Here is a 21,393-nt window from a genome sequence, read left to right as displayed (position 1 = left end):
ACCATGGTTGGGCCTTTGGATTCCAGGACCTTCCCCAACCAGCTTGGGTCCCATGCTGGCTGGGTATGTTGAGATTTGCATTCTCAGTCCACCCAGACGGTCCCAGTAATTGGCAATTTGCATGCTGGGCTAGGTTTTATGCACATCTCACGTATGGTGGTTTACATGCTGCCTGGGGAATTCTGGAAGTTGAAGTGCACACATCTAAAAGTGGCCAAGTTTGAAAAATATTGGTCTTCGATTGAATGCTGAGTGGGGGCTAAGGGATCGTCTCTGTTCTCCACATCCAGAGAGAGTTTGGATGCTCCAGCGCCATCCCCATGTGACTAGCTGTTGCCTCTGCTAGTTGGGCTGATTTATTTCTGGTTTTGCTGCCACCTTACCTCCACTCATACTCAAACACAAAGTTTGAGTTCCAGAGAGTTTGTGGACAGGCCACTTTCTCTTTGATGGGAACTCCCTTGTCTTCGGGATCCTAGCTCCTGAGTTGTCTCCCTTTCCATTAAAGGTTCTCAAATGGGACAGCCCAAAGAGCAAGGGATGGTGCAACATGGGGGTTAAAGATGAGGAACACGGGATGTTGGCATTTGCACACTGAGAAGCCAGGCCAGGGCAAAGCTTGATTCCTTGCAAACTGGAGAGAGAGAATGTCTTCAGTGACCTTTCTTTAACTCCAGACAGTAGAAAAGTCAGAAGATCCTGTAAAATTGGAGGTGGGAGGGAGAATTGAGATAGGCTCATGTGTTGGATGAAAGAGCAAGGAGGGCCTTCCTTTCACCCTGATGTTGATGTAGTCCAGAGAATTTCCTATCCTGCTCCCTGACGTATCTCAGTGGTCAGCTATCTCAAAGAGAGCTTTGCCTTCACAGCCATTGGGCAGTTGGTGGCTTGGCCTCAGTCCCTGAGCTGAGCACGTGGGGAACTGGTTTTAAGCCCCTCCTGTTAATTACCAGCCAGACATTCCCGTCCTGGGTTGGCTTGTATTTTTGTCCAAAGATGCATTTCTAGAAAACCTACGTGGCTCTGCAGTTAAATCACTGTGGGTTTTGAAAGCTGAGCTTAACTTTCAGGACCTTTCTGGGACTGAAAGAGATATGTAAGCAAAAAAAAAAAAAACAGCAGCAAAAGTTTCTAACCTCAGAGAGTCCTAGCATGCTTTTAGATAGCCCCACTCAAAATCAATATTTATACAGTATTTGTTAATGGGAAGACCTTCCTTTATGATTCGTCCATTCCTATCTTCCTATCATCTGCAAGAACAGCAAAATTATTTAGGGAAGGCGGGATATGCAATAATTATTACTAAAAATCAACCTTGCTTGCTCAAAGATCACCAGTGTTTTAGTTTTAACAATTTTCTTCTCAATTGTAATCTGTGCAAACTTTTTGTGTGTGCACAGACTGGCTGTATTCAGAAAGTTGCATCTGTGATTAGCCAACTCAGATATGAAGGTGTCTCTTTGGCTCATGAGAAGGCAAATCTAGATGTTTTCCAATAACTAATTTCATATTTCATCCAAAGTGGGAAGCTATGGATAATGTTTTCATAATACAGTAAACTAGAGCATTAAACAGACTTCCTACTATGACATAATGTCCTGTCTTATTGCAAAGTGCTAATCATAGTTTGCTGGCTTGCATGAAACTGAGGATCACAGTTAATAGGCCAAGCTCTGGTAGCAGTGCCTACAGACCCTGATTGATCTCAGAAACTAGTCAGGAAATCCCAGATTACAGAATTTGAAGGTGGGAAGTTGAAGACATTCTAGAAGAAGATACTGTAATGACACCCATTTCTGTCTGTCCTTCTGATTTATAGAGGAGTTTTTCAGTTAATTGTTATTCACACTAAGGAGGGAGCAAAACAGGCTTCGGTTTCAGCCAACAGGCTTCTTTGCATCTTCGGTTATTAAGCTGAGAGAAGGGTATCCAAACACAATCTGTGTGCTGTGTGTCTTGAGTGGTTGATTATTGAAAGCCTATATAATTTTGGAGAATTAGAGATTATATTAACCACTCAGCCTCCCAATACAGTCTCATTGTTTTGCTGTGAGCATAGTTTGAATCTGCATTCAGAGTTTTGGCCGATGAACTATCCACTCTGAATTGATCAAAGCTGGCCCAGGATGAAATTATTCTGGTAGATGTACTACAGTATCTTTAGGTCCTTTCTTCTTCCCTTCTTCCCTTCTTCCCCCCTTCTCCTTTTTTTCCTGTCTCTCCATTCCTTTTGTCTCCCCTAATCCATCCATCCATCCTCCCTCCCTCCCTCCCTCCCCATTCCTCTCTCCTTCTCCTTCCTTCCTTCCTTCCTTCCTTCCTTCCTTCCTTCCTTCCTTCCTTCCTTCCTTCCTTCCTTCCTTCCTTCCTTCCTTCTCTCTCTCCTTCCTATCTATCTATCTATCTATCTATCTATCTATCCATCCATCCATCCATATCTTTTTCTTCTTCCTTTTTCTTTCTTTCTTTCCTTCCTTCCTCCCTCCCTTCCACCCTCCTTCCCTCCCTTTTTCAGCTTAGTCTCATGCCTTCCCTTCCCTTCCCTATTCCTCCCTCCTTCCTTCCTTCCTTCCTTCCTTCCTTCCTTCCTTCCTTCCTTCCTTCCTTCCTTCCTTCCTTCCTTCCTTCCTCCCTTCCCTTCCCTTCCCTTCCCTTCCCTTCCCTTCCCTTCCCTTCCCTTCCCTTCCCTTCCTTTCTTTTCTCTTTCTCTGCTTCCCTCCCTCCCTCCCTTTTTTTTTTTTTACTTTTGAACACATCCTCTGTTTATTTGGAAGCAGGAACAGTGAATCTAGGCAGCTTTGGGGGAAAAGGGAGAAAGAAGGGTAGGAAGGCTCTGTCAGCCTTCCAGGCAAACCTGGTGAAAGTAGAGTTGTTCCTCCCAGCCCCAGGGGACTGGAGGGGGCAAAGAAAGGCACCACTAATGACAGCAGGAATTCCAGGCAAATGGCTTCTGAATTCTGCTGGGACTTCTGGAATGGTTAAAAAAACATCACAGAAACTCGAGCGGAGCGGAGCTGGGCACACCGACACTCGCGTGCACGTAGGCATGCGTACCCGCGTCAGCTCCACAAAGTCAAAATATTCTTGCAAGACATTCAGGAGCACTGGAAGCCTTCGAACTATTGAATTGCTGCAGGATCCTCTGTGAAGCTCTAGCCAAGGAGAAGCTGGCCAAGAGATAATTTTGGGGGGTATAGGAACTAGTGGTGGAATACAGGGAGGCCTGTCCTTTAAATCAGTGGGGCAGGAGAAGAAAAGATGAGGGAAGATTGGAGGACTTCACCTTGTGGTGGTATCAGTCATCCTGATCTGCAGAGAGACTTACAGACTGGTCTAGTTTGCTCTTGCATCAAAACTCTGGAGTAAAGACCATTGTGTCTGCATTTAACATTCGGAAACCCCGAGTCTGAGAGAGGAAGAGGGGCACGTTGCACTTGGTCCGTCACAGAGGTAGCACAGTTGTGCCAATCAAAAGCAATGTCTCTTTTGCACAGACTTGTACACCACAAAGGAGTGGAATACAATTAGGTGGGAAGTGCAAGGGAGAAAGCGTTGGCACTGTCTTGATTGCCTGGCTGGGAAACTAATATTTCTGGTGGGAGTAGAGGGATCCAGTGTTTCAGGACTGGGCTGTTGGACATCCAGGAAGAAGAAAACAGAGACAAATTGCTACATCTGAGAATGGCCGTGGGAATAGGGTAGGAAGAAAAGCAAGAAGAGACATTGAGCAAGGATCAGCTGTAGGCATCTATATTATAGCCACTGAGATCTATTGATGTAAAAGAACATTAAAAAAAAAAAATCTAAGCAACGGGTGGCAAAATAAAAAATGGTGCTTTAATTACTCCTTGCTGACAAAAAACAGGTCAGCTGCAGCTGGTCTGTTTTCAGCCTGTAGTTGGAAATTACTGGTGGAAGACAAGCCAGCAGTGCTGGCAGGCCTGTTTTTTTGCTGGCACATAAGAAACAAGATACGTTTTCCTGGTGGTCTAAGTATGTGCAGTGAAGTCACTAATTGAGCCCTGCCCCACAGCAGCTTCACAAGCATGTAAAGAAGGGGCTTGCGCAGTGATGTCATTTGTGGGGGGCTTGCCATGACTTATCCCCCTTTGCTGTGATACCTGGAATCAGCACTATATTTTCTTATATCCTATTCAGAGCCTCTGGGACCAGACATACAAACTGTCCAAATAAATTAGTGAGTGAACATGACTAATGAGATTTAAGATGCTGATGTTGGAGAAAAGGTTGTGTTCCTTCAGGAAATGGTGGGGAGTGAGGTCATCCTCTCTGAAATGTCCTCCATGCAAGAGAAGGAGAAGAACCCATGTTATATTCATTGAAAGGATCATATCAGATCCTTTTTTTCCCCAAACCTAGGAATGTTGATCTGGAATGATGAAAGTTTTAGTCCCTGTTCAGCCGGAGGGTGTGGGTTTGAGGAAGGGTGTACTAGCATGTTCTGATTGCATTCTAGGCCATCTTTCAGTTGGCAAAGAGTTTATAAATTAGAAGAATTTGAATGATGTGGTCTTTTCTGCTACTTCATTCTGTTCAATATGTAAATCAGCTCTCCCAGTCCCAGCACTCTCTGACTGTGTGGACGTCAGCTCCCATATTTCCTAGCTAACCTGGCCATTGCCAAGAATTCTGGGAGCTGGCCTCTGCACATCTGGTGAGCTCCAAGACTGCTGAAGCCTGGTCTAGATAGAATCAAGGGCTGGCCTGCAGTGGTCTCCCCGTTTTCGTCCTCCTTAATTGTTGGCTGTGAAATTCAAGATGGGGAATTGGTTCATCGTGGACAAAGTTATCCTTCGTCTCTTGTACGCCATTCTCTAAGCTCAATTTTGTACGTATGTGTGTTTTACTTCCAGCCTGTGGTCCTGGGACGTTCAAGTCAAAGCAGGGAGAAAGTCTCTGTTCTCCGTGCCCTCCCAATAGCCGGACAAGCTCTGGAGCTGCCACTCTCTGCACATGCCGGAACAACTATTTCAGATCGGATACTGATCTCCCCGACAGCGCCTGCACCAGTAAGCCCTGTTCCAAGGATTTCTTTTGGTTTTAATAAATGTTTACTTTTGCCTTATTACTTCATGCAGTCTCAGGTATCCGGGATGAATAACCCACAAGAGGAATTAAAATAAGAACTCATCAAATGCAAGCAAGATGGAACGTTTCTCAGCTGACCACATCTGTCCAGGCAGATAGCCAGCCTGGGAGAGGGTTGATTATTTTCCAGAAGGGCCATTTCACACGCTGGCTGTGTTTGCTTGGCAAGCTAACTAAGATAAAAGGCAAGAGGATCCATTTGCACAACATGCTAAGTTTGGATAAAGTCAACTTGATTGGTTTTGGTCATGGCTTGGCACGTTGTGCCAATCCAACCATTTGCTTTATTTATGATTCAGTAACCAAGTTAAATGTGTTTGTGAATGCAACTTTGGGTAGACTCCAACCTGCCTTGGCCACTAGCTGCACATTCAGCAAGAAGCCACAGGCTTTAGCACTCGTTTAAGCATTCTAGTGATTGTCACCCCTTCAAGATAGATCAGACTAAGAAGCCAATGCCATGTAGCTTTTCTTTACTTTTTTATTGTAAAGCTATAGTAACAGAATCGTACAAGTTTGAATGCAGTTCCCCCCTCCCTCCCTTCATCTTCATATGAACTAGGGAAGGGCTTGGCTAGAATGTTTACTCACATTACATTCTTGCCCCAGACTCAGGCCCCTTTCATCTGACTGTTGCCTTGGTAGCGTCTGTTCCTTCTGTCCCGCAAGGCCATTCCCTCTTTTCTCTACAATCATCCATTGGAATGCTTATAACCTAGACACAAATAACCTAAAGATGTCAATTATATTATTGCACAAATGTCAATTTTGTCAATCTGGACAGACTGTAGAAACAATAATCTTGTGTCTTGCATTGTGGGCAAAGTCCAAATACAAATTGGGTCCACAGTATCCAAAGTCATTAAAATGGAGGTCCATTAAACGGAGGTTCTACTGTATTAAAGAATACATTTCAGACGTGTCAAGTGTATCACTAACATTACAGTAGCTCTGAAAGTCAGCCTTTTGGAGCTGTTTGGGAAAATGCCAGAGTTTTGATAAATCCCTGAGGATGGAAAAGGAACATCTCTCACTTTGAGAACAATCCTCAAGATAGTTTTTATGCATGACTCCGTTGTAGAAATCAGAGCTCAGTGGACCTGAGGAACCAGAAAGCATCCAGCTAAAAGAAGGAAAAGAGAGAGTCAAAGTCCAAGAAATTATGAACAAAGTTCTGTATATTCCAAGCAGTTTTCAGGGGCAAAACCTAGTCTCTGGAAAATTCACTTTACCGCTTTGATTACAGCTGTGTCATACAAATTGGAGACTAGAGGCTGCCAATTATTGAAACTCCTGGTTGTTTGGTTGAGAATCTGCCACAGACTCTAGGTCATGGGTGATTGAAAGGCGATCAGGATCTATCATTAGATCACCAGATGAGTTACAGTGGATCCTTGGAAATTGCCGAGTCCTAGTTGTTTATCCCAAACAAAAAGAATTTCCACCACTGCCCTAAATTATACGGCTGAAATGCTTGAAATGTTTTCATCTATTCTGGTACTCAAAACCAGTTCTTCTAAGATGATGTGTTGCCTCATCTCTTAGGGTTCCTGTAAAAAATGAGTTAAATCCAAATCTATGCCAAAGAGTTAAACAGGGGTTATATAGTGGGTGAAATATAACAACCAAAATATAATAAATAGGGGAAAAATAGAATTTGGGCTGATCTGAATTACCTGCACCTCTCTCCTGCAACCCAGAAGTGCAAGAGTTTAATACTGGAGGCGTAACTATTCAGCTTCTTGCTGTAATTCTAATGTGGGCAGCTTAAGGGTTAAATATACAGGTAGTCCTTGCTTGACGACCATTTGTTCAGTGACCATTCAAAGTTACGATGGCGCTGAATGAATGGTAGTTATGACGGTCTCCAAAGTTACAGCTGTTGCAGTGTCCCAGTGGTCACATGATCAGAATTCGGGCCTTTGGCAACCTGCCCACATTTATGACTGCAGTGTGCACTTCAACTCCCCTCACCCGCCTATCTCCCCTCCCCTCATCTCTGCCCTTGTGGCCATCCTGCACTCTGCCGCCACACCTACCCCTGCCGCCCTCAGCTGACTTGCCATCTTCTTCCTCCCGCTGCTGACAAGGTGTGCCCGGCCAAGGCAGCTGTTGGCCTTCACAAGGCCTCCACAAGGCCTCTGCAATACTTTGCGACACCTCGCAATGCATTTGTGAGGCCTCACGGAGGCGTCACGAAGGGCTAGCAGTTGCCTTGGCTGGGCATGCCTTGTCAGTGGTGGGAGGAAGAAGATGGCGAAGGGCAGCTGAGGGCGGCAGGGGTAGGTGGCGGCAGCAGCGGAGTGCAGGGCGGCAAAAAGGGCAGAGATGGGGGGAGATAGGTGGGTGGGGAGAGTTGAAGCGGAGGCGAGCATGGCAGGATGGCCGAGCCTCATCTGCTGAAGGGAGCTCGCTGGGCCTGGCCAGGGAGGAGGGAGCAGGATGGAGCCAGCAGTTCACACAGGGCAGGAGAAGCCCGAGGTCCTCACCTAACAACCATAACCAGGACTACCGGAACTGCTGTCGCTAAGCGGTGTGGTGACATGATGTTTCGTCTAATGACACTTCACTTAGCAACAGAAATTCCGGTCCCCATTACGGTCGTTAAGCGAGGACTACCTGTATGTTTCTGCTTTCCACCATAGCATATTCCATAGTGTCCATCTGAGATGGGGAAATAGGAAAGTTAGACTGGGTGACCTTGTTTTGCCTTGGAAATTGAACAGAGTCGAGTGATTAGAACCTGAATGTGAGACTACCAAGGAATATCAGTCCTGTAGGTTAGACTGGAAAATTTAAAAAAAAGAAATCCTAAAAAGAGGAAGTAACCACTACAGAAACATGTCCATGAAGTCAACAGGTTGAGTTCTGTTCAAAGGAGACTTCAATTTTATTTTTGAAAGCAAGACAGGAATTCATGTATAAGTTCATCCAATGCAGTGTTTCTCAACCTTGGCAACTTTAAGATGGCTGGCTGGGGAATTCTGGGAGTTGAAGTCTACACACCTTAATGTTGTCAAGGTTGAGAAACACCGATCCAGTGTCTTATTTAAGAACCTGCCAAGATTTTCAGAATGTTTGCAAAGCAACTTCAGAAACTTGGATGGAAAGGAGAAGGACATATAAGTGATGTCATAAATACTACCCAATGGGGCTTCTTTATAGCCGGTTCTTCCATGGTTCAAACGAAGATACACTATAAACTTGTAAAAGCCTTAGAGGTCAATTTGGAAGAGAAAAGAGATGTACCTGTAAATTTGCTGCTTCTCCTTTTTTACAGAGGTCATATGGATTGTTAAGATCAATGTAATCTAATATAGTTAAGTATTTTTATTGTCTCCTGAACTATTTGAAAAACAATTCTTTCCCTGGAAAATATTAGCAAAATGTTGTCCATAAGCAGAAACGAAGACTTGGTTTCCGAGTGGATCATTTTTATTACGGAAGCAATCAACTCTTGGTCCTTATTTCTTCCAGATCACGTGGCCCATTGTTTCTTTTTATCCAGCAGTATGTCCTACAATTTTTATTTATTCAGTATTATCTGAGCCAAGTTTCGTAGAAGAGAATCCTACCCTAACCAAATTACTATTGAACGTTGTCTTAATCCAAATAACATGTAATAAAATGTTCCTCGTCTCCATCGATGCCCTCAGTCTGTGAATAGCATGAAGATTTTGAAAGACTATTTTTGCACACCCTAAAATAAAAGCAAGATGCTTTGCATTTTTAAAAAAGCTCCATATCAAGTTTCGCCCTCCACCCTCCCTGCCCTGTTCCAGATCACACGGCTGAAATTTGGTGGCGAGTTAGCAAACTTCTAGAAAAAGTTGCCTTTGTTTTAAAAACGTAAGCCCTTCCTGCAAAAGGAAAAGGAAAAAAGAAAAGGCTAACAGTTCTATTCCTCCCATTATGGCTTTGGTGGCCCAAATGACCATTTTCACAATAAAGAGTTGCCCTCCACAGTTGAAAAACCGTCCATTCTCTGGGCATAGGTATCATACGCCTTTCGGGGTAAACAGTGTTACACAAAGAACAGGAAAAAAAGGAAGATGCAACAAGTCAAACAAGTTAAAGGCCGGAGATAAGAAAATAGGAGGAAATCAAGTTAAATCTAAATTATACTAACCCCATTCCCTCTCTGTATGTGTCCGTCATTGTAAACCATCGTTGCTTCCCTCACATCCACACGTTGCTTCCCTCACTGCCTTTTTTCTTCAAACTTCTCCCCTCTTTGGCTGGTGTGGGTCTTCCGGGCTGTGTGGCCGTGGTCTTGAAGTTTTGTTTCCTAACGTTTCGCCAGCATCTGTGACAGAACTGCTCCTGTCTGTGCTCCTGCACTCTGAAGATGCCGGTCACAGGTGCTGGCGAAACGTTAGGAAACAAAACTTCAAGACCACGGCCACACAGCCCGGAAGACCCACACCAGGCATCATATGCCGGCCGTGAAAGCCTTCGACAATACATTCTCCCCTCTTTCTTTTTGTGGATCTCATCAGCCCCATACAATCACATCTTTCTTGGAGTTCCCTTTCTTCTCAGCCCTTTCATTCTTCCTTCATGTACTTGTTTTCCCATTTGTACTTCTACAATACTGCTATATTCACTCTGTACCATTAATTCTTGACCCTCTCTCTCTTATTGTTTTACATTCCTCACTTCTTAACTTCATAAGCCATTCCCATAGCTTTCAACTTACTGTTATGTTTTTCTTGACATGCTTACCATTCTGATTTATTCTTGGGTCTCCAAATGGCCCAATCTCATTTTGAGTACTCCCTCATCTTGTTTCCACCCATCCTTTCATGTCACCTACCAGATTCCCACCCCCACCCCCAGATCACATTCATTTGGAATATTGCAGTTTTCCTCAAAACTCATCCTCTGGTTCTTTCATAATTTCCATTTACTAGACTGTGCATGCATCTATTGCCAACATAGGTTTTCTTCTTTTTTTCCATAACAACCTAGAGGACACCAGTTCATATTTTCTGATATACGTTTAGCCATTTCATTCATGCTAAATCTATATTTTCTCTTCTCTGCATGGTATTCATCAACTCTACTCCACAAAATCAGCTACATTCAAATCTATTGCATCACACCCATTTCTCTTAGTTTCACAGATACACAGCTTACTTGGTTTTCTGTCTTTTGTTTGTTAATCCACATGCTTTACCACTTACTTGTTTCATATTCTATGTTGTGACCTTCCATATGCCACAAGCATCACCCGATGGTCCCAGAGATAGTGACCTCCACGCCCATCATGACATTCCTACTGATAGTAAGTTTGGGCCCAGTTCAGCCAGAAAGCCACAAGCTCAACCAAACTCCAGTTTCATCCCAAACACAGTCATACTATTCTAAGCAAACTAGGATCTCTAATCTAGCATCTACCTCGCAAGGCCAACATTGTGCTGCTGAATCCCACCAACTCAGAACGCCACGTGGTATGCTGACACACACTCAGATCTGGGAAAGGAATTTTGAGATGCCTTGAGGTCCTCTGATTTTCTTGCAGGCGTGCCGACAGCCCCACGCAGTGTCATTTCCAACGTGAACGAGACGTCATTAGTGCTGGAGTGGAGCGAACCACGAGACTCGGGTGGGCGGGATGACTTGCTCTATAATGTCATCTGCAAGAAATGTAATGTGGAGCGCCGGCTGTGCATGCGTTGTGATGACAACGTGGAGTTTGTCCCCCGCCAACTTGGTCTGACTGAGAGGCACATCTACATCAGCAACCTGATGGCCCACACACAGTACACCTTTGAAATCCAAGCTGTGAATGGTGTCTCCAGCAAAAGTCTCCAGAACCCCCAGTTTGCCTCTGTCAACATCACTACCAATCAGGCAGGTAAGTGCTGCCCAGGAAGAACCATAGTTCCTTCTCTCCCTGGGACCTCCTCATGGTAAGCTCCATCGAGCCAGTGTGGATCCTGCTGTGTTAAGTTTGGAATCTTGTTCCTGCCAAAAAATCCTGGGGGAAAGCAATAGAAATCTGACCTAACCAAAGGATTTGCTCAGGTTTTTATTGCAAAGAAATCACATGCATGGTTCATTTGTTTGAAGTATTTACAAGTGAGGTAATGCAAGTGATATGGCAAACAATCATTCTTTTCCCAAAGTCTAAGCAGTCCTGTTCCAAGGCTGATTTTTTTTTTTTAATGAGTTTGGATACCTAGACCTGCACTGAAATGAGAAGTAGATAACAGCTGGCATGAAAGGGGAAGGATACAGTACAGACCAAAGCTGTTGCATATGTTGTTCCTGTTTTATAAATGTATAACACTTTTGATTTTCGAAGGCTCCCAAATTTGGAAATTGCAATTCTCTTGCAACTGGTAGAAAACTACTAGTATCCTTGATATGGACTGCTGGCATTTGAGAAGGATATTGGGATCTATGCAGGAGGAGGAGAACAAGAAGAGTTTAATTTCTGTAGCATGGAAGGATCTTCCCACAGAGGGACTCTCTTAGCAAAGAAGGTGGCATCGACAAACTGTTTCACGCTGCTCTTTTGAGCACAGTGAAGTGAATGCCATTTGGACGTTGAGTAGCCGTTAAGCTGTGTGAAGTGGCTGTGTGGCTGCTTCAGGGCTCCTACAAGATAGCAAACAAGAAATTACCCTAAGTGACCAATACAGCATTTATGCATGAAATTTTCTGTTGCCATGAGAACCATACTGTTGTTAAGAGTGGGGACTTGCTTTAACTGAGATGGAAGGTTGCTAACAATTCCCACCCACCTCTTGCAGCTCCCTCGGTAGTTCCCACAATGCATCTGCATGGCAGCACCGGAAGCAGCATGACCCTTTCTTGGGAGCCTCCAAAGCAGCCCAACGGGATCATCTTGGACTATGAGATCAAGTACTTCGAGAAGGTACATTTCTTTTCCTGGCAGGAGCTGAGTCCAAGCAGGGCTTAGAATCAGGTGGTGTTCCCAGAGAGACGTTCATCTCTACATAATAGAGACTTAGCGTACTTCTCTTCACGGTGAGAGGGGAAATAGTGGTGCAAATTTGTTGTAGCTGATGTGCAAGAACCGGGAGCCAGAAGGACCCCAATTCAGATCTTTCACTCGGTCCCTTAGATCAGTGTTTATCAACCTTGGCCGCTTGAAGATGTGTGGACTTCAACTCCCAGAATTCCCCAGCCAGTCATGCTGGCTGGGGAATTCTGGGAGTTGAAGTCCACACATCTTCAAACGGCCAAGGTTGAGAAACACTGCCTTAGATTATGATAAACCATCTTTTTTCTATCATCATGGGGCACTTTCTTTCAAGGGTGGGACCAAAGCCAGAAGGAAGTGGGACACCCCTTTCTCAAACCTTTCTTTTCCTCTTTCTGAGAGTTTCTCTCTCCCTCTCTCAAGCGGGTGAATACAGGGAAAGAAAGGAGAGCTTTACCAATCTCTTCCATGGGAGTTTAGAAATGAGGTCTCTAGCTGCAAGTTGTCCACCCCTAGGTTAGATCTACCAGAATTTTGTATCTCTAGATTTTCTATTAATAATATGGGGTTTATGAGGGTTATGAGACATGAGGGTTGTTATCAGGATGATTAGATTAATATACATGGAGTTCCTCCAACAATTGGTAGTATTGTTTACATGATGAAGTTGATGACGATGATGATGATTGTGGTGATGATGATGAAGTTGATGAAGATGATTAAAATAGGAAGACTTCCTATCTATAGGAGATTTATCTGTTACCAAAACACAGCTCCTTGGGTATCTCTACTCTTCAAATAGTAACTAGAAATCTGTGTAGAGGAAACTTCTGGATAATCCTGAATAGTTTTCCTGTAGATCCATTTCCTTCTAGGGAGAGTCACTGACTGCATTCAGATACACACTTAACCTGCTTACTGAATACACTTTCTGGGTTCACACATTAAAGCAAAAATTATGCAAAACAGGCTGGGTTTGTGGTGGTCACCAAAACGATACTAAATAAAGTTAATCCTAGGAAAAATTAATGTGCTGGCCAAATACATGCACCCAGTCTTTAACAGACCTGGATAATTTGCTTATTCTGATCAAAGCCATAGCTTCAAAAAGAGGCTGTAGCTCAGTGGTTGAGTACATGATGTGGATCCAGGAAGTCCCAGATCAAAAAGCTAAACTTCCAGATTATACAAAGCTGGACTAGATAGATCAATATTTTGGTTCAGTCCAGGCACACTATCTGATAGTAGGAAGGGCTGGATTTGGCCCTGAGATGCACCTTTCCTCTTCTCCACAGCAAGGCCAGACTGATGGCATTGCCAACACCGTCACTAGCCAGAAGAACTTGGTGCGCCTGGAAGGACTGAAGCCCAATGCTGCATACGTGGTACAAGTCCGGGCTCGCACAGTGGCAGGTTATGGCCAATACAGCTTTCCCATGGAGTTTCGGACACCAGTTGAGGATGGTATGCAATTTGTCATCTGCCCCATCTTTTCTACCCTATTCTCCTGCTCCCATTTCCTAACTCTTTTCCTTTCTTTCATCCAACTTGTAATAGGCTCCAGTAGCAAGAGCTTCCAGGAACTGCCTCTTATTGTTGGCTCAGCAACTGCAGGACTTGTCTTTGTGATAGCAGTGGTGGTGATCGCCATTGTCTGCTTCAGGTACCATCTCTTGAATGGCTTGGGGCTACCTGGGCACTGGAGCTCCAGGAACGGGAGGAAACAAGTTAGATACCAGCTCCTCCAAGAGCTTGGCCCAAGTCTTCAGTCTCATGGGTTAATTGGGAATCCTCTACATATGAGAGTGCATGAATAAGAGGGCTGGGCAAAGCTCCTCAGAAAGTTTGAATCCCCTCAAAGGTGTAGTGTAGCCCCCTTGCTTCTAAAAGCAAAGTGAAGTAACCACATTGCTCCACTTCACTCTGTTTACAGCCCCTTTCAGTCTTATTTGGGAAGGACTGTGGGAGAAGGCTGGGTGGCTTTTGGCAAATGCTATAGAGTTGTCTGCAGTGTGTGCCAGCCTGGATGGACAGAGAAGGTCTTCCAGGCTGGGTGGCTTTGGTGCATGCTAAATCCTGCGCCATGTCCCAAAGCTGCCCAGCCTGGAAGCTTTGATGGGCGCTGAAGAGAAGTCCTTGAAATGCCTTCTCTTGCCACACTGGCCCAGTTCAGTTTGAGGCAACACTGCTTACTTCATGAAGGCAAAGCGTGCTGCCTCTTCAATCAACAGAATGGATTGCGTCTCTTCCATGATGCAAACCACTTCATCCAAGCAACTCTCAGTTGCTCCACACAGGCCTAATGGATAACAAGCAGGGTTGGTGTGGTTGGGTGAGTGTTGTTATTGCAGCTTTGGAGGCAAGGAACCTTCCCAAAGCAAGCCCGTGGACATCCAGCTGCTGGCATATGATCTCTGATCTGAAAATCAGTGTTTAGATTTTTGGGGAAATGGTGAAAGCCACTGCAGTTCAATGTAGCTCAGATCTTGTAGACAACTTGCATTATAAGTGACTCTTCCTTTCTCTTTTGGTCAGGAAGCAGCAAAACAATACCGAATCAGAGTACACTGAGAAACTGCAGCAATACAGTGAGTATCACCTTGTTGTGGCACACCCCACATGTGTCAGCTCAACAAGGTAGACCAGACAATGTAACCAATGACATACAGGTCAGGAGTACTTTATTGTAACAGCTATAGGAAAGAATCTTGCAAGTCTGAATGAGTTTCCTTTATCTGTGTGTGAACTAGGTAGGGGCTTGTCTGAGACGTTTTCTCATGTTATTTTCTTGGGCCAGGCTCAAGCCTCTCTTATCTGACTGTTGCTTTGGTGGCAGCTCTTCCTCCTATCCTTCAAGGCCATTCCCTCTGCCCTCTACAACATGGTGCATGTGAAAATTTGCCTTGTAACCTCTCTAGATATTTGCTTACCCTTTCATTACTGCAGCATAAGGACTGAACTTCTTACATTTTGCGTGGAGGTAGTAGGCATGATCCGTGCCCTACAACAACTGCAGAGTTTGCATCATCTTTGATACCCTTAGGGAAACTGCCATGGTGATATGTAACCTCCAAACTGGGGCTTCCTTATAGCTCATGCACTTAGAAGAAGCTGTGCACAAGCAAGGCAATCTTGTAAACTCTGAACCTTAGCTAGTTTGGTATCCCATAAACCAGTATTTCTCAACCTTAGCAACTTTAAGATGTATGGACTTCAACTCCCAGAATTCCCCAGCTAGCATGCTGACTGGGGAATTCTGGGAGTTGAAGTCCACACATCTTAAAGTTGTCAAGGTTGAGAAACATTGCATAAACTTTCAAATTTTAATTTTATGGATTTTTAATGACTTGAATTGTTTACTTATTTATTAGGCAACTTTATCTAGCCGCCCATCTACCAGAGGGACTCTGGGGGGTGAACAGAGATAACAATATAATCCAAGTGTGCAATCAGTTTAAAGAGAACTAATTCTGGCCCCCTAAAAAATCTCATTGCTAACATATTGTATATACTTAAGCCTATGCAGAGCTCCATTAACATCCTGGCCCCAGAGCCTGGGGGAAAAGCCAGCTCGTCGCCCCCTTCCAGAAGGCCAATAGGATCTTATTTGTTTTATTGCCTAATTAATTGCTTTATTAATGACTTTGCAAAGGTATGGGACTGCACATATCTTAAACTGCTTTTCCTTACTTACTTGTTATAAATAAGTTGTCTTTATTAACTTCTGTTTTTGCAATGTTATTATGTAAAGATTAGTAATGTTTGGTTGTCTTCACATTCTGGTGTTTTAATTGTTATTTAATTAGTTTGTTGTGCACACTGTGTTAAAGGGCACACTATAAATTACTTCATAATTATAATTATAACATGATAATTTACACTATGCCTTTTAACATAGTTAATATATTGCTTTATTTCAGATACGGTTATTGTCATTACTGTATTATTATTATCATTTTCAGAATATTAGTCTGTTCAGAAGAATACTTAGCAAACCCTGATAATTTAGGATTAATTTAAGCTTTATCCCAAAGTCTAAGAATTGTCAAAATACCCTCGTGTATGTGTGTGTGTGAGAGAGAGAGAGAGAGAGACATGGTGCCCTGCAAAGGTATTTTTTGTAAATTAAATGTGGTGAGATCATATACTGTAATTCTCATGACAATGAATGTGCCTATTCAGGTTATTTTTGTTTTCAATTGCATAATTTGCTACTGGGCTTCCAGTCTCCAAGATAATCAGGAAGAAAATATTTATGTGTGTGTGTCTGTGTGTGTGTGTGTGTGTGTGTGTGTCTGTCTGTCTGTCTGTCTGTCTGTCTATCTATCTATCTATCTATCTTGGATTTGGAGATAGGGGTCTCTGATAGGAATGAGCCTTAAATATGGCCTCCTCCAACGAGGTAAGGGTATGTGGGAAAGACTTTGGGAGATGGGGAGAAGAGATGCTGCCAAGGGAACAGTCAGATGAGAGGCAGCATAGCCCACAGGTGGATAGTGGGTGGAGCAAGAGGCTCAGAAGGGACCCTCCCTAGTTTCTCAGGCTTTAAAGGAGACAGCAGGAGAATTGTACTTTCAGATTTGCAAGGTTCTATTCCTGTAGCTTTACAATAAAATAGAATTAATTATCTGGTCACGTTTTCTCTCTGGTCTACCTGGTAAGGCTGACAGATACTAGCGGACAATCTCTTTCTCCCATCTGCTCAACTCTTCTGATCTCTGCCTTTGCAGTCACTCCAGGAATGAAGGTTTATGTTGACCCCTTCACCTACGAGGACCCAAATGAAGCTGTCCGGGAGTTTGCCAAAGAAATCGACATTTCTTGTGTAAAAATCGAGGAAGTGATTGGAGCAGGCAAGTCACCCAGTGGCAGCCTAGCTGACTGTCCCCAAGGGGAGGAGAAAGCAGAAGGGCTGGCTATGATGCGGTGTCTCCTCTCTCCCTTGCTCCCCAGGTGAATTTGGGGAAGTTTGCCGGGGCCGTCTCAAGCTGCCAGGCAGGCGGGAAATCTTTGTGGCCATCAAGACACTGAAGGTGGGCTACACGGAGCGGCAGAGGCGGGACTTCCTGAGCGAAGCGAGCATCATGGGACAGTTTGACCACCCCAACATCATCCATCTGGAGGGCGTCGTCACCAAGAGTCGGCCAGTCATGATAGTTACAGAGTTCATGGAGAACTGCGCCCTTGACTCCTTCCTCCGGGTGAGGAGCAACCTCTACTCTCCCTTAACGCTTACAGAGTTCTTTCCAAAAAAGGGAGCCCATCCATTTCTTCTGCAAGGGCTTCCAAACACACTTGGTTTTCTTCTTCACTCAGGTTTCTCTTGGTGTGGCCTGCAAACTAAAAACCCCGAGAGGGTTATCTGTGTTTTCCAATGTATATATAAGGAGAAAAGTGAATTCATGTAGAAATAAGGCAGATTTAGAAATTGGGCCGAGATTGGCAAGCCTTGGCTGACTTTGGCATGAGGGTTCCATCTCTGGCAGTGCAAGAGAGATGGCAGGGGCAACTAAAAGCATCTGCTGCCTGCTTCTCCTGGGGATGCCCAGACTTTTGCCAGAAATCACCTCTGCATTTGCATGCATGCATTATTTTCCCCCTGAGAACATGACTTTCTTCTGAAAAGAAACAAAGCCAAGGTTCTTATTATGTCACGACCGCACTGCGTAAAGTGATTGTGTACAATAGGAGAACAGGGAGATAAGCTGGAAGGAGGATTGATTCTGCTGTACACCACCCAGGATTATTTCCAAGCAACGAGGTGAACTTTCACACTTCTTTCTAGCCCAGGGGCCAAGGCCAGCATGCAGCTGGCTCTCTGTTTTTCCAGGTGTTTCCCAAACGTGCTTGTAATCCCAGTAGCTTGATGAGAAGACATTGCAAGGCAAGGTGGTTGCATTGGGAATCTACAAATTCTTTCATTTCAGAACTCTGGGTGTAACTCCTTCCAACCAGGCCTGCCTTCAAAACAGCTCATGCTATCCGAGATGGAAAACATCTCAAGATGCCTGGCTGGCTAGAAATAGGATGCTGATACTTAGCAGGATGAAACTTCTCTTAGTCATGAGCGCCTTATCTTTTTAAATACCGTTCAACCCCCTTTGGCTTTGGGGAGAATAGAGTTGTTTGGTGATCTTGCTCTCACTGAACAATATTAGAAGAGTCAGTGGGAGGACTTTTTATGCCACTCCTGTGAATAAAGAGCAGAGGATTTTATTTTTCCTAAAACGTGTCTGAAATCTGCCTTTGTCGTCCCAACAGCTGAATGACGGGCAGTTCACTGTGATCCAGCTAGTTGGCATGCTCCGTGGCATTGCAGCCGGTATGAAGTACCTCTCAGAGATGAACTACGTGCACCGGGACCTGGCTGCCCGCAACATTCTTGTCAACAGCAATCTGGTGTGCAAAGTGTCAGATTTTGGACTCTCACGGTTTTTAGAGGACGATCCATCTGACCCTACCTACACCAGTTCACTGGTAGGTGAAAATCTTGACGACGTCTCTCTTTCCTTCTGTCATGAAGGCTTTGCAAAGAAGGGTGTGGAATCCCCATCCCACTGAATCTGTATTTTGGTCAAAGACCTGGAGCTCACTCAATGGTCCCACTTGCTAGAAACCCCCCCCCCCCCCCAAGTTCAAGGAAGAGAGGAATCCTGCCAAGGCAAAACTAAAATTACATGAAGGGAAATATCCTGTGTAATTGCTCAGGAATAGATCTGGGATTGATGAGCAGAGCGTGGCTGATCTCAGAAGACTAACAAGGTTGAATCTGGTTATTACTTGGATGGGAGACAACCAAGAAAACCTAGCACTGTAGATTAAACAGTGGGTGGCATCTTCATGGACATGTCCACATCATTTCTTTGGCAGGAGCACAGAAGTGGTTTTGGTATTTGGATATGTTCATGAAGTCACTAGGATTTGAGTTTGGCTCAGAGGAGACTTTATTAGAAGAAATACATGTTAATGCAATGGGTGATTGATTTATGGAACATACTGCCACAGGGTATAACTCCTGACCCAAATGGCTTTAAGAGGGATATAACCAAATCATGGAAGAGTAGATCTGTCAGAAGCAGTCCAGCTCTTGATGCCAGCTGCTTAGGAGGAGAAAAGTGGAAGACAATATTACCTTCTAATGAATGACTCTTGGAAATAAATACTGGCTTGGAAGATTATTGGTCAGATCCAGCTACCAAAATTAGCAACTTCGGTCTTCATTGGGCCATCCATGGTGTTAAAGGAAGGAGATTTGCACCGAAAGAGGGCCCAGCTCCTCTATATAATTAAAGTCAGATAGACATTTAACCCTCCCATTGAAACTTTGGGGCACACCTGTTTCTGTGGCTGCACTCTGCAGCCTACATAATGTTACCTGTTGCTAGTTGTGGCATTTTAGTTGATGGGAGGAAGGGAGAGGGCCATGGTTTAAATCCTTCCCTAGATTTGCTCCATTTCTTAATCTCTCTGCAGGTTGGGAAAGTTTTAACCTATCTTTCTCCAAGATTTCCTAATTTGAAGGCCCCTTTGCCCTGTGAATTAACATTCAACCGTTTTCACTCCTATTGAAACTGATGTAGTAATGAACAGCCATGGATACTCCAACTAATGCTACTGGTCGTGAGCTATATTGGATTTCAGTTTCAGCCCTGATCTCTGTGCCTCCTGGTCTTTCCCAAAGACTTTTAAATAAAGCTTTGAGAGCACCAAGGAAAGTAATGTAATATTCAGGAGACAATGGGCTGCAGGAATGCGCAGTTTCTCCCAAACAATTCTCTATCTATAATTGGCAGCCATTTTAAGGTAACCCCCTCTTTGCAAGGACAGGTGTGGGAAACACCTTGGTTTCAGCACATGTCTTTTCCAAGCAACGTTAGGCAATCATGGGGTAGCCTCCCATCTCTTGCAGTGACTAGAACTTGCAGGTGAACCAAGAGGTGACCCCGAGTTAATTGTGTGGTGGTATCTTCTGGCAGGGTGGTAAGATCCCAATCCGGTGGACAGCCCCAGAAGCTATCGCCTATCGCAAGTTCACTTCTGCCAGTGACGTGTGGAGCTATGGGATTGTAATGTGGGAAGTGATGTCTTACGGTGAGAGGCCGTACTGGGACATGTCTAACCAAGATGTAAGTACGCTCAGCCAAGCTGGGAGAATTTGCAAGGAAAGGGGAAAAGAGAAGGGCTGGAGCAAAGTCTCAGCCACTGAGTCGCGTGTTCTGTTGCTCTTGCAGGTAATCAACGCAGTGGAGCAAGACTACCGCCTTCCTCCACCTATGGACTGCCCCACGGCGCTGCACCAGCTCATGTTGGACTGCTGGGTACGCGATCGCAACCTTCGCCCCAAGTTTGCACAGATAGTGAATACGCTGGACAAGCTTATACGGAACGCAGCCAGCTTGAAGGTCATCGCCAGCGTCCAGTCTGGGTCAGTGTCGTTTGCCCCTTCGCCCTCTCCAAGCACAGGCAACCTGCTCTGTCTGGACTAGTAGCATCAAGTCTCTAGTTCTCATGGTTTATGGCAGCCAACTGGATATAACCTTGGGAGGTGGAGGCAGGCAGCAGCCGGGGCCTGAGCGAAGAGCCAAACGGGTAGACTGGGAACCAGATGGCCCCCTTAACCTTCCGTGTGCCGCAGGACCGCCACGCCTGTCCCCGTGGCTCGGCCACCCACCACCCCACCCCCTTGAGCCGCCTCTGACCTCTGGGCTCTCTCGTCCTTCGCAGCGTGTCTCAGCCGCTCCTGGATCGCACGGTGCCCGATTATACTACCTTCACTACTGTGGGCGACTGGCTGGACGCTATCAAAATGGGACGGTACAAGGAGAACTTTGGCAACGCCGGCTTTGCCTCGTTTGACCTGGTGGCCCAAATGACCGCTGAGTAAGTAGGGAGGGATGGCGGCAAAGGACAGCGGCGGGAGACGCAGCCATCTGCTGTCCTGCTGGGAATGTATCCAATCTGTGTCCTTCCACCATTCATGGGAAACATCTGTGCAGTTGGTGGAAGAAATGCTGGAAATTCAATGCAGGCTGGGTGTGCTGTGGGTTGACTAAGTCTCCAGGTGAGTGCGATAGTAAGTGTTGGGCTTGCACACATTCACTTCGGTCTCCAAGTGTCCTTGTTGAAGGGGGTCTTAACTGCTGAATGGGAAAATTCCTCATTGGAAGAAATGCTGGGCCTTTTTCACTGATCCGTTAACCTGATGAAAAGAGACCAAGATACATTGTCAGCACATGGGGGCAAATTATCACAGAACCGCTTCCCTGGTTTGGGAGCACCATTTCTGGAATCCTGTAGGTTTTCAGGCCATGGTGGGAGACGTTAGTTTG

The 21,393-nt window shown here is 44.9% G+C and overlaps 1 protein-coding gene across 1 annotated transcript in view; it reads left to right on the top strand.

Moving 5' to 3' along the window:
• Positions 1–21,393, top strand: part of EPHB3 (EPH receptor B3) — a 97,843-nt gene that overhangs the window by 70,224 nt on the left and 6,226 nt on the right. Inside the window, exons 4-15 of the mRNA XM_007426865.4 lie at positions 4,875–5,030; positions 10,634–10,969; positions 11,871–11,995; positions 13,360–13,528; positions 13,622–13,727; positions 14,600–14,652; positions 16,795–16,917; positions 17,018–17,265; positions 18,326–18,541; positions 20,041–20,190; positions 20,296–20,489; positions 20,789–20,944. Of these exons, the coding sequence (XP_007426927.3) occupies positions 4,875–5,030; positions 10,634–10,969; positions 11,871–11,995; positions 13,360–13,528; positions 13,622–13,727; positions 14,600–14,652; positions 16,795–16,917; positions 17,018–17,265; positions 18,326–18,541; positions 20,041–20,190; positions 20,296–20,489; positions 20,789–20,944 (2,032 nt within the window). The remainder of the gene's footprint in view (positions 1–4,874; positions 5,031–10,633; positions 10,970–11,870; positions 11,996–13,359; positions 13,529–13,621; positions 13,728–14,599; positions 14,653–16,794; positions 16,918–17,017; positions 17,266–18,325; positions 18,542–20,040; positions 20,191–20,295; positions 20,490–20,788; positions 20,945–21,393) is intronic.

Source organism: Python bivittatus, unplaced genomic scaffold (assembly GCF_059951505.1).
Source record: "Python bivittatus isolate LINGU-HERP-01145 unplaced genomic scaffold, Pbiv_v1 ctg000980_np1212, whole genome shotgun sequence".
Classification (NCBI taxonomy): Eukaryota; Metazoa; Chordata; class Lepidosauria; order Squamata; family Pythonidae; genus Python; species Python bivittatus.
This window is presented reverse-complemented; position numbering and strand designations above follow the sequence as displayed.